Below are 17,192 nucleotides of genomic sequence, written 5' to 3' on the forward strand. Positions count from 1 at the left end.
GCCTTACTCAACCTCCCCTCCACCTCAACAAGAGAATAAAGAAGTTCAATTCTCTTTGGCTTTTTTACTTGATTTTTAATTCCTTCTCTCCCTGTACAGATTGTGGTTAAATTTCTGAGTGACTACAAAGAGTTTCAAACCATTTTTGCCATTTTCTGCTAGTCCCCTCCATGTTTTCTCAGTCAGCTGTCTCTTCCTGTTGCCTTTTCCTGCTGGCCACCTCCACTTTCAGCCAGATGCCTACATGTTATGTTCTTCACACTTCTCTCACAATTAGGAAGAGGAACAGGCAGAACAATGAACCTTTAATGATCAGACAGGAGGCAAAAAGTCCCCAGCAGTAGATTGATTGAAGAACAGCAGTAGGGCCTTCTGGAAAAGGGTTGTGGCTCTGTGGGCCTGAACAAGTCAAGCAGTTCCTTTGCCCTGTGTTAAGCACAGATATTTTTCTGTTCCCTTGTTTTTAGATTGCTATACAAGTTTAGACATGGTGTAGTTAAATAGAAGACCCTTATTTTTCCAGTCAGTTTCTCATTTTCTGCATTCCTAAAATAGAATTCTTCTCCCATAGTTTATTTGAAGGTGTTGGGGGCAAAGGGAAATACGGGCAATTCAAGATGCAGACACTTGTTTCAACTAGGGGCTTGCAATGAGAAGATCTGCCTTGTAGCTTGTTCCATTTGTGCCTTCCAATTCATCATTCAGATCTGCATCTGATCAGTTAAATCTGAAGCTGTTTCATCCCTATTGACTAAGGGAAACTGAAAATGGCTAAAACACTATTCCTTTTCACCTTTGGTAAGAAACTTCCTAAACAAACCTCCCAAAGCTCAGGCAAATCATTCCAGGGGCTATTGCATGAGATGATCTTACCTTTGCTATATTTACTTTATTAAATCTAAGGGTGGTTCACAACATAAAATTGCAATATAAAAACAAAAAACAAAAACTTTTCTTCCTCCCCCCCTTCTCCATGAAGAAAAAAGCTTGTTTTTAATTTTTAGGAAAAAGAACACTTGGAAAAAAAGCAGGCCAAACAATATCTAGTTTGCTGGTTCTGCGCTGCTCTCACACTCAAAAAATAGACTGGAGTGCACTGCAAAAATAATTCACTGATTAAATGCTAGACCTGTCTGTCAAAATAAAGTATCACCTTCCCCAATTCAGCTTGGTTTTGCTACCAAGAAATGAGAAAAAAAGTCATGCATTTAATTATTTTTTGGAGGGGGGAGGGAACGAGGACAATGAAGCTACTAAAAAAGTTGGGGACTTCCTGATCTGCTCATGTGTATCTGTCCTGAACCACTGGCTTTGCCTTGTTTGAAGGTACACAGACCTGATGCACATTTAATGTAGTTTAAACCATACAATTACACACACAGAGAGAGAACAGGTGAAATTCTTAGGAATGAAAACGGTAGCTTGAGACGTCCTTAATACTGTCATTTATTTAGACACTGAAATTGTTTCAGGGTTTTATCCAGTACTCCATGTATACAGTTCTGCTGGTGCAATGGGACTTGAGTTTCTTCTTTCCTGTGCTTCTCCCCTATCTGCTCTGGAGCATCCCCAACTGTCCAGAGCTAGTTTTGAGGGCACACGGGGCTGGAAAAGAAGTGACAATTGCACACAGAATTAACTGCATTAGCAAAGCAGCAGTGTTGGATTTGGCCCATGAAGTGCATAACCTACAAGATATTGGTTACTTCTCTCTACAACCTTTTAATACACTCACCACAGAAAGGGTCTAGTAGCTGATTAATAGCTTTTGTTGAGATAAACACAGTAGTAGTACAACCGGCATGGTTCCTTAAGCATCTTAATCTTGCAAGTGAGAACTCTGGTGTTTTGCTCCTATCCTAAAGATTGGTCAAATATCCATCTCATGCACAGTTCCAACGTTTCAATGCGAAGTGACAAAACCCCAAAGGCGGCACAGAAACCAGAAGGAATGCAAGAGGGAGAAACATGTTCTCAGAAGTACCAGCTGAATGTAACACAACCATCCAATAGCCACTTGACCTCATAGTCTGAGCACAGTAGCTATAGGAAAAAACCTTTTAAGACCTGTGGACCTTCCCACTAGGTGTGTTGGTAGCAACCACTTTGTTTTCTTCAGAATAAAATTATTCTGATGGTACACTGCACATTCAACTCTTACTGACAATAGATATTTTAGGTATTTGCATATGAGTCAGAATGATAGTTAAGAGTCAACTCAAAAGCAGCAGCAATAAGTTTGCTTAAAGCAAATTTCTAGGTGGCATTTCCCCTGCCCAGCATACAATTATCAGGAATTTCTTCAAACTAGAACACAGCTTGCAAGTTCTACTAGCCACATCCTTCAGTCCCTGTCTTCCTTCTTGGTTTCTTCTTGACCCACAAAACGTAAGTCTTAATATGCCAGTTCTCCAGAATGTAAGCTGGTTTGTTTATTTAATGCATGGCTAGAAAACCAGCCCTCCAGCTGTTGACTATAACTTCCACCACCATTGGCTCTGCTGGCTGGACCCAATGGAGTCTAGCAACATCCGAGGGCAACAGCTTCCCCAACGCTGGTAAATGTATTTGACCTCCACAGGTCAGCAAGCCCAGAGCCCCATGTCACTTTTACTAAAGCTGCAAATCTATGCATCGCTGCATGAGACTTAGCCCTCTTGAATTTAAAGAGGCTTATTTTCCTGCAAGCGCAGCTTGGGACCATGCTACATCTTTTTTTTAAAAAAAGCACCTTTTCCCTTACGTTCTAATCCCATGCTAATACATCTATTATTTTAGAGGTGCAAATACTCTCAGCCACATGCCTGCAACAAGTGTATTTTTTAAACCACTTCTGGGATTTCTTATTTGCATAAAGTAGGAAAGTCCTTTTAAAAACAGCAACTCATTTCCTAAGATCTGAAAGGTGAATGGAACCTTACATCGAGTAAAATAATATGGGAAGTGGGAAAAGGCAAGAAAGCAGCTTAACAAAATGAAAGTTAATGAATTTGCATTGGATGCAGTGGTGCTGACATAGGATTCTGATCTACCAGTGACTTCTGCTAGTGGAAATGGGCAGAGCCTTGCAATTTCCAGAGATTCACCCATCTGCAGTCCCCCTCTCCCAATCTTCTCAAGAGCACTGTGAGACCCTTTGTGTGGTAGGTGGGGCAGGGGACTAAGGGAAAATTGGCAACTGCCAGCCCTCCTTTGACTTTTGGTAACTTTTACAGGATCAAAGAGCCTTCTATCAAAAGGAGACACAACCAGATGCAACCCACTCTCCTTTTGCATTTGCCCTACACGTGCTCTGGGCCCCTTTAACTTACCGTATTTTTCGCTCTATAAGACGCACCAGACCACAAGACACACCTAGTTTTTGGAGAAGGAAAACAAGAAAAAAATTATTCTGAATCTCAGAAGCCAGAACAGCAAGAGGGATCGCTGCGCAGTGAAAGCAACGATCCCTCTTGCTGTTCTGGCTTCTGTGATAGCTGCGCAGCCTGCACTCGCTCCATAAGACGCACACACATTTCCCCTTACTTTTTAGGAGGGAAAAAGTGAGTCTTATAGAGCAAAAAATACGTTACTTAGTTCAGCTCATACTGTGAGCTTTCAACATCCTCTAATCTTGGTTGCTTTTGCAAAAAGTACACGAAGCCCAAGAAATGCCGGAAGAAATATCAACAACCTCAGATATGCAGATGACACAACCTTGATGGCAGAAAGTGAGGAGGAATTAAATAACCTTTTAATGAGGGTGAAAGAGGAGAGCGCAAAATATGGTCTGAAGCTCAACATCAAAAAAACGAAGATCATGGCCACTGGTCCCATCACCTCCTGGCAAATAGAAGGGGAAGAAATGGAGGTAGTGAGAGATTTTACTTTCTTGGGCTCAATGATCACTGCAGATGGTGACAGCAGCCACGAAATTAAAAGACGCCTGCTTCTTGGGAGAAGGGCAATGACAGGCCTAGACAGCATCTTGAGAAGTAGAGACATCACCTTGCCAACAAAGGTTCGTATAGTTAAAGCTATGGTTTTCCCAGTAGTGATGTATGGAAGTGAGAGCTGGACCATAAAGAAGGCTGATCGCCGAAGAATTGATGCTTTTGAATTATGGTGCTGGAGGAGACTCTTGAGAGTCCCATGGACTGCAAGAAGATCAAACCTCTCCATACTGAAGGAAATCAACCCTGAGTGCTCACTGGAAGGACAGATTGTGAAGCTGAGGCTCCAGTACTTTGGCCACCTCATGAGAAGAGAAGACTCCCTGGAGAAGACCCTGATGTTGGGAAAGATGGAGGGCACAAGGAGAAGGGGACGGTAGAGGACGAGATGGTTGGATAGTGTTTTCGAGGTTACCAGCATGAGTTTGACCAAACTGCGGGAGGCAGTGGAGGACAGAGGTGCCTGGCGTTCTCTGGTCCATGGGGTCACGAAGAGTCGGACACGACTAAACGACTAAACAACAACAACACACGAAGCCCAGCATTTTCTATTCAAGGGAATAAATCCATGCTTAGTTGTTACCTCTCCATTTCAAAACAAAACATGCCACACTGCAAAACAGAAAATATTAGGCTTGTTCAATTTAAAGGCAGGCCTACAATACATTTTAGAATCCTCATCAGACTCTGTGAACTTTTAAGAAAACATGCAAGTATACTTTGAATGCTGCTTGAGTGTGCACAGAATTTTAAGCCCGCAAAGGCATTCATCTATACACCAAGAACAAGGTTGCTGTCCATTTTGTCAGAAAATGTGTTTTGGAAGGTTCTGCACACCGTGGCTTCCAGACACATTCAACCAAGGCAAACAGCTTAGGACCTAATTATCTCTGGGACTGTATCATCTTGTGGGGTTTCCACTGCCACTCCAAATCTTCAAACAAGGCTCTGCTTTCAATCCCATTTTATGCAGTGCCTAGATTCAGCTCCACCTGTTGCAGCCAGGGCCTTGTTAGGAAAAACAACCCATATACGGGACCACTTCCTGCAGAAATTTTAAGAACTTTTCAGAGTGTCTTTGGACATTCCAAATGAGATTTGTAGCTATGCTCCACTACAAATACTGTCCCTCAGATGTTGCTGTTTTAGGCTGCTGACTGACACTCTGGGAGAGGGATTCAGGGATCATAGTACAGATTGCATCCACTCCTCCCTCCCACACTTTGCAGACTGAATGCCAATTTGGGAGAGGGAGATTTGACACTGGGATATCCAACAGGGATGGCTCTTCCAGCCCAACTGATGTAAAAAGCATGAGGAAGGGGGTGTGCCAGGAAGCAGAGGAGATTAGAAGCTCTCATGCCCTCAAGCCAGCAGGAGGGGGAACTGACATGTTTCTGCATGCGTCTAAATAAATCTCTCTGGAATAATAATGAAAGGCATTTAAAAAGAAAGAAACCCAGAAATAGAGGAATACAGACAATTCTTCCACTCTCATTCCATCACTGCTGGCAGAGTACTGGATAGGTGGTTTAAAGGTACCATCCTGTTTTGCTGCTAGGCAGCAATGGAATATAGTCTTGCTGGTTTTCCTGCCAATTTTAAACTTTGACGGGTTTGTAGCAACCTATTGAGGATTTATTGAACTGCTATATTCATCTGAATAGCAGCACATTGGTTTCTTAAAATAAAATACACATGCTGTTTAGACATGATGCTGTACAACATTGTAAACACTGGGAGAACTAAAATGATATGAAACAGACCCACTAGGAGGCCCGTGAAGGACCTGCAAGTATTAACTAAATACTTAAAAGCTGCAGGGTGTTTTTTTTTTTTACCCCTTTGTAATATTAACAGGAAAGTCTTAGACATTAGTTTTAATTAGTTTTAAAACAAAAACTTGCTTGCTCTTATTTGCAAGTATCGGGAAACCAGAGTCAGGCCTACTCCCTCCAAATTATATTTGGATCATTTTACCTTTCAGGGATGGCTGGTAAGTGAGAGACCATGAGTCACACAATTCCTTACCATTACAATTCTTCCCCCAGTCTTGTTTGGGTTATTACAAGCTTGCTTTATGTGCTTGAAAGTCTATGCAACTTTCTAGGAAGCGTGTCTTTAAATGTTTAGTATTTATGCATGAACAATAACCACCCTTCATTTTCTCATCTCCCAATTTATTAATTGCAATCTTTTTTTTTAGTTTTGGGTAGAAAGTGTCATGACTGTTGCTGTTGACTATCTTATTTTTGCTAAATGACCTTAATAAGGGGAAGCCTCCTCACCTGAAAGCCAGCTGAAGTGGATTAGAATGGTTGCTTGCTTTTATAGGGCTCTATGGTAAAATTAAAGCACATCATCTACCCTTTCTGCTCAGTGTTGTGTCCCAGCATCATTGGTTTGAATTTGGGAGGCTCAAGTTAGCCTAGTGGGTGGAAGGGAGAAGAGTCAAGAGGAAAGAACAGGCTGTGAAATCCAGTCTCTCAGACACCTTTACTTCCACACTTCATAAAGATCAACCAAGTCACCCTAGCTGGGCTACAGGGAAATAAACGGCATTTAAAGAAACAAAAAAGGGGGCGAAGTGGATTAAGCATTCAATTTTGGAATGGCAAACAAAGAACATGCACTGAAAATATGAAGTTTGACTCAAGGGGGGATAAAGTTCAACGCAAAGTGGTTCTAGACCACAAGAAATCTCTCAGACATACATAGCCTGTAACACCTGGCTCCAACTTCTACAACCAAGTATTGCTTGTAAAACAGTGAAGACATCAATAGGAACAAATTTGCCAGTCCAATACAAAGAATTCATCAGTACCATTTCAGCCCCACTTCTTCACCAAGGTGGGGACCACCAGTTTAAATGCACACCTAGAAAACCCCAATAACCTTCACTGGGGTTAATGTCACCATAGTTCATATGCTGGTTAGCTCCTCTGAAGCTGTTAAGAGTGTTTTTTTTTAATTAAAAAAAAAGAGTGCTCCCTTCCCAGCCAAGAATTAATATTAAAGATAGCTACATCAGTTGGGAGCACACTTATAAATGATATCCTTAATTCCATTTAAAAATTAGATATATTCTTACAATAAACAAATACAGTACCTCTAAACGGCATGTTATAATTCTTAAGAGTTAATTCATAGGCCGGCGTCCCCGGCTACTAAGTATACAAACTAGAACCTATTCGATTATCTGATACATAGATCAAGAACATTTCTCTGTACATTCTACCGTCTCCGTGTTTAAATATATTAAGAAGGGGGACATCATTCGATTAAAGAACATTATTTTAAAAAAAAAAATCCGAAGAAATGTCTTTGTCCTGTAGAGGGCACACACGCGCAAGGAAAAAAAGAAGATGGGTTGTTTATGTTTGGACCCGCGCGGGCAGCGCCCCTTAGCGGAGCTTCTTGCCCAGGATGTGGCGGGCGCTTTTGAGCGGCTGTTTGGGGGCGCTGCCGCCGCCGCCGCCATGCATTTTGGACAAGGGGCAGTACTTGATGGTGTGCGCGTTGTCCCCGCTCGCCCCGCACAGCGGGCACGTGTATCTGCGCAGCACCGGGCACAAGACCCGGCCGTCGGGGCCCTTGAGGATGTGCGTGGTGTAGAGCGCCACGGCTTCCTTGTTATTCCGGCAGAAGACGCACACTTGCAGCTCGGGCTTGAGCAGCCGCGAGCCCGTCTTGGGCGCCGCCGCCGGGTGCAGCCGGCCGTCCACCACCAGGCGGCCGCCGCCGCCGGGCCAGGCGTGCACCGCCGAGCGATCCTTCTCCAGCGGGTCGGAAGAGCAGCTGAAGACGACCGAAGAGGCCGGGCTGGCTCGGCCCGAGAAGGGGCTGAAGTCGGCGAAGCGCTCCTCCAGCAGGCTCTCGCCGGGACTCAGGTGGTGGTGGTGGTGGTGGCTGCACAAGTCGAAGTCGCGCAAATCCAGGGCGCTCTCGAAATAAGGCGCGCCGCCGCCGCCGCCGCCTTCCTCCTCGTCGTCTTCCTCCTCCTCCTCCTCCTCTTCGTCGTCGTCCTCTTCGTCGTCCTCCTCGACCTGCTGCACGGTGGCCGCCACCACCACCGACGGGGCCCCCCCGCGGAAGCCCTTCTCCTGCTGGCTCACGGCCTTGGTGACCAGCGTGGCCAGACCCAGGTAGTCGTTCCACGAGTTGAAGGCGTTCCCGTAGGCGCCGTGGCTCTTGGCGCCGTAGCGGGCGCCCCCGGGCAAAAACTCCACGGGCGGGTGGTGGTGGTGGTGGTCCAGCTTGGCGGGGTGGAAAGCCTCCATGGGACCCGAGACGGCTCCGCGCTTGCTCTCTTCCAAGGGGACTGACGGCACTCGCGGCGCCAAGAAGCCGCCCGCTCGCCGAAACAGCAGCCGGGCAAACGCCTCCCTCCTCCTCCTCGGCGAGCCTTTTAGCGCTCGCGCGGCTGAAATAGATACATTCGCGAGGGAGGGACGGACCGAGGAGGAGGAGGAGGAGGAGGCGCAGCCCCGGGGCTGCTCTCTAATTGGACAGCCGCCAAAGCGGCCCCGCCGCCCCGCCTCCTGTCATTGGCTGATTCCTCTGAGCACCCTTTCATCTCTTGCAGCTGGGCGTAGACGCCGGCGAGGCTTCCCAAGGCTTTTGATCCGGAGCATATAAGAGGTCCGGGTACGTCGCCAGGCTAGCAAAAGCAGGGATCTCTCGGACTCTCTTGCTGATGTTCAGCAATGTAGAGAGGAGATAGGATGGTCCTCTTCAAATATCTGAAGGGCTGTCGCGTGGAGGGTGGAGCAAGGTTGTTTTCTGCAGCTCTGGAGAGCAGGACCCGAACAAACGACTTCAAGTTACAAGAGATTCCAACTAAAGATAAGGAAGAACTTTCTGACAGTGAGAACTGTTCGGTGGTGGAACAGACGCCCAGGAGAGGTGGTGGACTCTCCTTCTTCCTTGGAGGCTTTTAAGCAGAGAGAGGATGGCCATACTAGATGTATGATCTAGTTGAGATTTCTGCATTGCAGGGGCTCGAACTAGCTGTTATGGTTCTATGTACTACAGGACTTGGCCCTGGAACGACGTTTCCCCCTCTTCCTCCCAATATAAAAAGCTCAGCTTTGAGGGAAGATGTAATGAGATGAGCATATGCAGAACGGCAACCTCTTGCTGTTGAATAACCACGAACTAGCTTCCCATCTCTGGATTGTGCTTCAGCTAGACCCACTGAAATAAATCGGATTGGCTAAATTAAGCCCGTTGATTTCAGTGAGTCTTCTCTGAGTATGACTTAGCTGGGTGCCAACCTCTTAGATATGGTATTTTTCACACCTACCACTCTATGGGAGTTTGTTACCTGTTGACACCCTAATGGCATATTAATAAAATGACTAATATTGTCACTTTCCTTTTTTCATGGCAGGACATGTCATTTCCACAGTTATGGATAGGAATCAACAAATGAAACTTCCCAGCATAGAAATTCAGGGATGGAAAAAGGCATCACCTGTTCATTTCTGCCTGTTATGCTCCTGTTAAAGGCACATTGCTTCTGTTCATTAAGAAAAGAAATGGGCCCTAATGAGGGCTTTCCATCTTCATGGTTCAATTGTCCAGTATTAAAGATGCACCCCCACACCAGGGGTGTTTCTTCCCTCTGTATTCTACGTGTACTGCACAAGTTGCTGCTATTCTCCCTGTGAGCAGTTGGGCCCCCTTCTGTGGATTGAGCAGAAGAACTGCATGTCTTGCAGGGATTGGGTGTGCTCAGAATGGTCAGCTGTTTGCCCAAGGGTTGTTCCCTCCCCCCATCCAGTGTGAATTAAAATGTTTTCTCCTGTCTTCCTCCTCATATGCTAAGCAGCATAACAAGAGCACGCTTTCATTTTTAGCATCTGTGCCACATAACTGCATTTATGCCCTAGGCAGCAGGTGAAGACAATCAGAAGGCTCTTGATCATATCCCCTGGAATACAGGATATGTTACCCAGCTGATGAGCTACTCAGCTGCATCTCTGTACATCCTTCTTGCAAGCAGCATTTCGCTCTCTCTCTCCCTCTTGGATATTTACATACTGTGGGTAGGCTAGCTCTGGAATTTAGACACCCCAGGCAGTTGCATAGTTTGCCTCTATGTTGAGGCTGACCCTGCTTTCCCAGGGAATAGCTGTATTTCACAGGCAAAACAGGAATCCAGTTGGGGGGGGGAAACATGGCAACACATAAAGTGTAAATTCACCTGCATGCATTTTTGGCGGTATTGCCCATTACCTGTGCTGTGCAATATCACTAATGCGTGGCTTCAGGAGTCACTGGCCACAACTGGAATGGCATACAGGGAATAAGGTAAAGGGACCCCTGACCATTAGGGAATACATTAGCTCAAAAGATATTCCCAATGCATTGTTTCTCTCCATCTTACAGAGTATATAATAATGACAATATGTGCGGAGTTATTTACTGCAGACAATTATGCCACTACATTTTTTTGAACATAGAGATGCCACCTCGCTCCCCTCACCACAGTCAAATGATAGGTAGGGTTATGTTTAAGTTTCCTCTTACTTTAGTTAAGGCAGATATGGGGAACCTGTGGCCCTCCAGATATTGCTGGATTCCAACTCTGGGCCAGTCACATAGCTCAGCGGTAAGGCATCTGCTGTGTATAGGACATCCAGGTTCAACCCTCCATGGCATCTCCAGGTTGGGCTGGGAGAGGACGGTGCCTAAAATCCTAGAGCCAGCCAGTATAGACGGTGCTCAATGGTCTGACTCCGAATAAGGCAGCTTCCTATGTTTCCAACAACCAGTTCCCCATTTCCAAATAAGCCTTAACCCCAAATCACTATACATATCAGTCTGCTCACTTTCAGTTGCACAATGTGCTCTTTCTCACATATATACACCATGACCTTTCTCAACTTACCGTATTTTTCGCTCCATAAGACGCACCTGACCATAAGATGCACCTAGTTTTTAGAGGAGGAAAACAAGAAAAAAAAATATTCTGAACGAAACAATGGATGTATGATTTATGTGGTTCATGCTGTGGCCACAGACATGTGATCTGATGGTGAATTTGGGGTGACCCAATGCAAAAATCCTGAGGATCCATGTGGATCTGTGCTTTGTAACCATGTTTTTTGCACCACTGCGGCCCCACACAACAGTGGGTGCATTATTCTTTTGGTGCAGGCTGTAGCCATGGACATGCTATGTGATCTGATGGTGAATCTGGGGTGACTCAGTGTAAAAATCCTGAGGATCCACGGGGTTTTCCCTCCCTCCTCCCAGGCAGCCTCCTCTCGCATCCCTTATCTCTCTTCCAATCCCACCGATCAGCTGTTTCCTTTCAACACTCCCTTCCCTCTTGTTTGCCCTAGTGTCTTTTCCTTAGCTGGATCAGTTTTTTGCTCCTCCTTTTCTTCTAATTTCTCTCCTTATTGCTCTAGACTTCCTGTTTACCCCCTTTGCAAGTTTGCTGTCTTTACCTCCCCCCCTCCCAGGCAGCCTCCTTTATCTCTAGTGTCCCTTATCTCGCTCCCCGATCTGCAAACAATCAGCAGCTTTGTTTCAACACCCACTTCCCTCTTTAAAAAAAAAGAAAGCATGATCTGCTTTTTGCCCCTGGGCAATTCGGTTCCAGGGACCACGCATTCACTCCATAAGACGCACAGACATTTCCCCTTACTTTTTAGGAAGAAAAAAGTGTGTCTTATGGAGCAAAAAATATGGTATTTAACTCTCATGCCCAGCTTCAATGGATGCAGACTATCTTAATTTACCCTAAAAGGAAGTAGATGAGGAGCATGAGATGGTTCTATATTCAAGATGACTCCTCCAATAAGGAGGACTAAGGCCGGTGAAACTGAGGGGGCAGATGAACCAAGAGGTCCTGTTTGTGCTTTTCCCATAATCATCCCAGTTAGGTTGCTTATGAAACATGCACCCTATCCATAAACTGGAAGCAAATGCCAGGGGAAGGGGAAATGTAAACAGAGGCTCCCACTGGGAAGATATTGCTATGAATAAACAAACTGGGAAGCATAGTTATATATTCCTGTTTTAAATGGAAATTGCAAACCTCCAGTCCCAGGCGGGAATAAATGCAAGTTTAAGAGCTTGGTAAAGAAAGGCACAAGCATGGCTTTTAGGAACATAGCAAGGTGCCTTATACCAAGTTGCATCATTGGTCCACCTAGCTTGGCATTGCCTGTACTGACTGGGAGCATCTCTCCAGGATTTTAGGTCAGGATCTTTTGCAACCCAAGAGGAGATGCCAGGGATTGAATAACAAGTGAAGGTGGTTTGTGGCATGGCACCTATGCTAAGGTTACCAGACGTCCCCGTTTCCCAAGGACAGTCCCCTGATTTACAAATCAGTCCCTTGACAAAATCCATCTATTTAGTAGGAAGTTGAAAAGTGTCCCCGGATTCATTGAAAAAAAAATCTGGTAACCTTAACGTATGCTGTGTATTAGCCCCAGGGTCAAACAGGGTTTGCTAGAATCCTGCAAGAACGTATGGGTGAGGAGTTGTCCCAGAAAGCCCTTAGCCCCTTCTGATAGGCATGGCTATTTACCCAGTAGTTCCACTTCCTCTTTAGTCAGCCTACAAAAGTCCCACTATCCCATGCTTCACAAGCAAAATGCAGGTGCAGTAAAGAAAGACACAAGCAGGCATTTCAGAAGCCTCATGCAAGCAGCCAGTCAGGTATAGTAGAGGAGAAGGCAATTCTGCCCTGTCCTTCATCTCTTGGGGGCCATCAGCCTGAGCAGCAGAAAGGTTCCTCCCAAATATGCCAATTAGTCATCCAGTGAACGCTGCAAAAACAAATTACAGAATAACCCCAAGGGACATTTAATCAGCTGCAGTGCCATGCCTCCCACCATCCAGTCTCTGGTTGGGACAGCTTTGTGAAGTTGTGACATTGTTTCTGCCTGGTTGACCAACCCTTTCTCTGAAAGCTGCCAAAGTGGTGGTCCAAATCAATGGAATTACGTTAATAAACCAGGGAGTACAGAATACTGCTGTGGGTATGTTAGATGGAGCTAATCTTGGTCTTGCAGTAGAGACTCCTGGAAATGGTCTATAACTGTAAATAAGTATTTCTACAAGGTTATCAAATATATACTTTAACACACACACACACACACACACACACACACACACACACACACACACACACTTATCATGCTTATTAATCACTGCCCTGTTAAATCATTCAAGCGATGCAAAGTATAATAAAAAATAAAGAGTAAAATAACACAATGTAAGTACAATTATGCAAGATAAGATGACCAGTTATCATAGCATCATAGAATCATACAACTGTAGAGTCGGAATGGGCTTCAAGTCATCTAGTCCAGCTCCCTTCAATGCAGAAATCACAGCTAAAGAATCTCTGACATCCAGCCATCCAACCTCAGTTTAAAAACCTCCAATGAAGGAAAGTCTACCACATTCTGAGGTAGTCTGTTTCGCTGTCAGACAGCTCTTACCAATAGTTATAAGTTAAGGTTACATGGCAGCGGCCAAGAATACATACTGCAAGACCAATACAGTTCTGAAACACTCTATCACATTTTTGAAACACTTGCTAAACACACACACACACACACACACACACACACTTATTGCTTTTCATGTCAACTGGTTGGCTAAGCTTGCTGAGGAAGCTGGGCTCGGTTTCCTCATTCAGAGGTGAGCTTTCCTTCACTGTTGCTAGGACAACCTTGATTCCTAGGCATGACACAAGTGGCCCTTGTAATTAAATACAGATTACTGTGTATTATGGGGCTTTAATCAGCTGAAATATCAAACAATGTCAAGGAAAAAAAGAACCATGTAGAGGAGAGAGAATAACATGAAACTAAAGTCATCACGACTGCTGAAACTAAGCAGAGTTTTGCAGTGAAGTCACTAAAACTAGTCCACAACCACGTTTGCTGTATAAGCTAAGAACACAAGAATGTAAAAGGAGCCCTGCTTGGTCTGGTCAAGGGCCCATTTTAGTCCAGCACCCTTCACTCTCAGTGGCCGTCCAGAACGCCTATGGGAAGCCCACCAACAGGATCTAAGTGCAACTGTGCTCTTCTCACTAGGGATTCCCAGCAGAGGTAGAACATAGCCAATGGAGAAGGCAGAACATGGCTGTCATGGTGAGTAGCCATTGATAGACTTATCCTCCTTGATAAATGGGTGTGTTTATGTGTGCACATTCACATGTGTCTCAGAGCCAACCTCCATTTCTGGAGTGCCTCAGTTAACAAGCTGGTTTCTAAACCCAGTTGTTCAAAGAAGTCAGGCCATGATTTCAAACAACGCCCACCAACATGATCAAATTAGAATTAGAAGGGCAACATAAGAACAGCTCAAAGCTACAAAGGGGACACTGGACCATAGCTCTTTCCCATCCAGGTGCCTCTCCATCTCTTCTCTGCCAGCAAGGTATAGTCCATAATTTGTGATATTGTCTCCTCCAATCAAAACTTTTAAATTTTTGCCAACATATGCTTCCTTCTCAGGGTCCTAAGTTATGTTTCCCTCTGAGGAGGTGGGCTGGAGGTCACTTGCTGAGGGTGGGAACCTGCCTTCACTCATTAGGTATAACAGGTGGCATTGCATGTATGTCTATAGAAAACTATTTCTCCAAATTGATAACTTCTTTTATGGAGCTGCATAGGTGTTGCTTCTTTCAACGTTCTGAGGTTTGGAGACAATCATCACTCACAATTGCCAATGTAAACAAAAGCCACACTGACTGATTGCCATTCCTTTGTAAACCTGGATGTATCAAAGCCACGATTCTCACCCTGTCTTTTCCCATTTGCACAGTCAGTGCAGGTATTGATTTACAGTCAGTTTGGGGAAGTGAATGACCTTAGACACAAGAGTAAATAATTTTTAAAAGGGGATATCTGTCACTGACTTTTGGCCAACGTATGAGGAGCAGCATAAAGACATAACCATGATAAAATATTTGCTTTAGAAATATATATCGCTCATTCATACTGACAGATGTGGGAGTGCTAGTGTACAGACAGGGCAGGTATATGGGGAAAGGTAGTATTCCACTGATTTTCTCTGCCTCTTTTTCAATTTAATAAGCTATAGTGGGGAATGAAACACCCAAGAGCATGCATGTAAGACGAGAAGAGCCCTGCTGGATCAGACCATAGGCCTATCTGGTTCAACACCCTTACTCCCACAGTGGCCAATCAGATACAGAGAAACCTAGAGGCAGAAGATGAGCACAGTAGCCATATCCCACGGTTGTTCCCTAGCAACTGGTACTCAGAGGCATGGTGCCTCTGATTATGGAAGGCAAATCATGGAGACAAACAACACATGGTTGAGTTGGACACACCAGAGAGGTCAGACCTAGCTACCGGCAGGGTCTTTCTCCCGGCTCAAGGATGTCTTACTACAACAACAGTTGTGTTTGGCAAAAGACTCCACGCAGAAAGGCCTACCTGCTCTTACTTGCTTTGCTTAAGATGGGGGGTGCATGCTGCAATTTTTGGCTGCTCCCATGGAGTGCACATCATGCCAACGCCATCAAATACAAACCACGGACAGCAGGGATAGGACGAAACGTTTAGTGCATCTATGCTGAACCTGCACTGAGGCAAGTCACTAAAGCAGGGATGGGGGGAACCACTGTCCCCTCCATATTGTATGATGTGTCTGCTGCTGATATTGGCTGAGACTGGTGGGAGATGGAGTTCAATAACATCTGGAAGGACTCAGGTTCCCCATCAGTCTTCTGCACTGGTCCTGTGGCACCAGTGGGGTGCTTATTATTGTGCGACCAATCACCTCATACCTTTCACTTCCTTCTTGGCTGATGTTCAGCAATTAGACTTTGGTTTTTCCCATGAATTTCAAAACATTGTTTAAAATGTTTAGCTCTTTCCAAAACTTCCCAATCTTTGTTTCCAACAACCTGGAAGACTAGGCTGGCAAGCTTTGTGCCATCCAGCTCCTAATGTGAAATTTAGTTAACTTTTAATAAGCTTTCTGGCAAATCTAGGTAGCAACAAACATCCTAGAAAGATGATGTATTTTTGTCAACAAGCAGCTAGTGTGTCATTATATCGTATATTCAACTTGCTGTGAAATGAAAGACACAAACATAAGTTTTGAAAGGGTAATAGAATTTCATCTTATTGGATGGAGCTACATTGCTATGAATATGACTGCAGCCGAGGAGCTAATGTTTGTCATGAAAACACTTTTTAAAAAATCCTGGAGGATATTATAACTCAGATAGCTTGGGGGGTAAAGTGAAAATGTCATAGATATTCATATATTCTATTTAGATGAAAACTAAGCAGCCTTTCAAAAATTGAAAATCCAAAGGCATCTTTTATTTAAGAGCAGTTTGTGTGGATCTATTTTGCAAGTATAGCAGAAGAGCAGCTAGATGACAAATTCTATATGGATGTCAGTCCCCAAATCAGGAAAGGGATTGTCTTTTTTTACCAGAAAACCGATTAGAGCATCTGACACAGAGATGTCATAAGAACTCCCCACTAGAGGCCCATTTGTTCTGAGTTGAGGCTGCTGTGTTTTTGAAAACACATTGAGATGCCACCTTCCCTCCAAAGAGATCAAAACACTGTACATGGTTCTCACCCTTCTTACCCTCACAACAACCCTTTGATGGTAACTTAGGTTGAGAGATCAAGACTGGTCCAGTAAGCTTCATGGCTGAGTGGGGATTTGAACCATAGCTGTCAACTTTCCCCTTTTCTTGCACGGAATCCTATTCAGAATAAGGGAATTTCCCTTAAAAAAAGGAAAACGTTGACAGCTATGATTCGAACCCTGATCTCCCAGGACCTAATCCAACACTGGATGCATGCTAAGTAAAGGGACTGAGAAGGAGAAGGTCTATTGCTATGCATTGTTTACCTCACATGTGGAAGATCTGCCTCTGGGTTGAATGCCATGGGCACTGCAGATTTTTCTGCCTTTATGGGGAACCCCCCTAGAAATGTAGATAGCCCTATATTTTATTTTTATACGAGAAAGGTGTGTGCCCATAATGGATATAGCAAGTACCGCAAGGATCTGGTAATGTTCCAGACCACTGGTAATGGATGCTAACGTGAGTAACAAATTAAGGGGTTGGATGGGGAAAGCCAGCACTAAAACTTTAGGTGGAGAACATGTTCCTAGACCAGGCACCCCCAGACTCGGCCCTCCAGATGTTTTGGGACCACAGTTCCCATCATCCCTGACCACTGGTCCTGTTAGATAGGGATGATGGGAGTTGTAGTCCCA

The 17,192-nt window shown here is 44.7% G+C and overlaps 1 protein-coding gene and 1 long non-coding RNA gene across 2 annotated transcripts; both read right to left on the reverse strand.

Moving 5' to 3' along the window:
* Positions 1 to 1,430: 1,430 nt before the first annotated feature.
* On the reverse strand, positions 1,431 to 3,638 carry LOC310845844. Its single transcript, XR_014564998.1, has 2 exons — positions 3,568 to 3,638; positions 1,431 to 3,306 (listed from the first exon to the last, which is right to left on the reverse strand). It is a non-coding gene; the product is annotated as an uncharacterized lncRNA (long non-coding RNA).
* A 2,771-nt stretch (positions 3,639 to 6,409) lies between these two features.
* NANOS1 (nanos C2HC-type zinc finger 1) lies at positions 6,410 to 8,508 on the reverse strand. The gene has a single exon (XM_083741494.1). It carries the CDS (start codon positions 8,210 to 8,212, stop codon positions 7,337 to 7,339), a length of 876 nt encoding a protein of 291 aa, XP_083597620.1. The 5' UTR covers positions 8,213 to 8,508; the 3' UTR covers positions 6,410 to 7,336.
* Positions 8,509 to 17,192: the final 8,684 nt, after the last annotated feature.

The sequence above is a fragment of the Podarcis gaigeae genome (assembly GCF_964106915.1).
Source record: "Podarcis gaigeae genome assembly, chromosome: 5".
Taxonomy (NCBI): Eukaryota; Metazoa; Chordata; class Lepidosauria; order Squamata; family Lacertidae; genus Podarcis; species Podarcis gaigeae.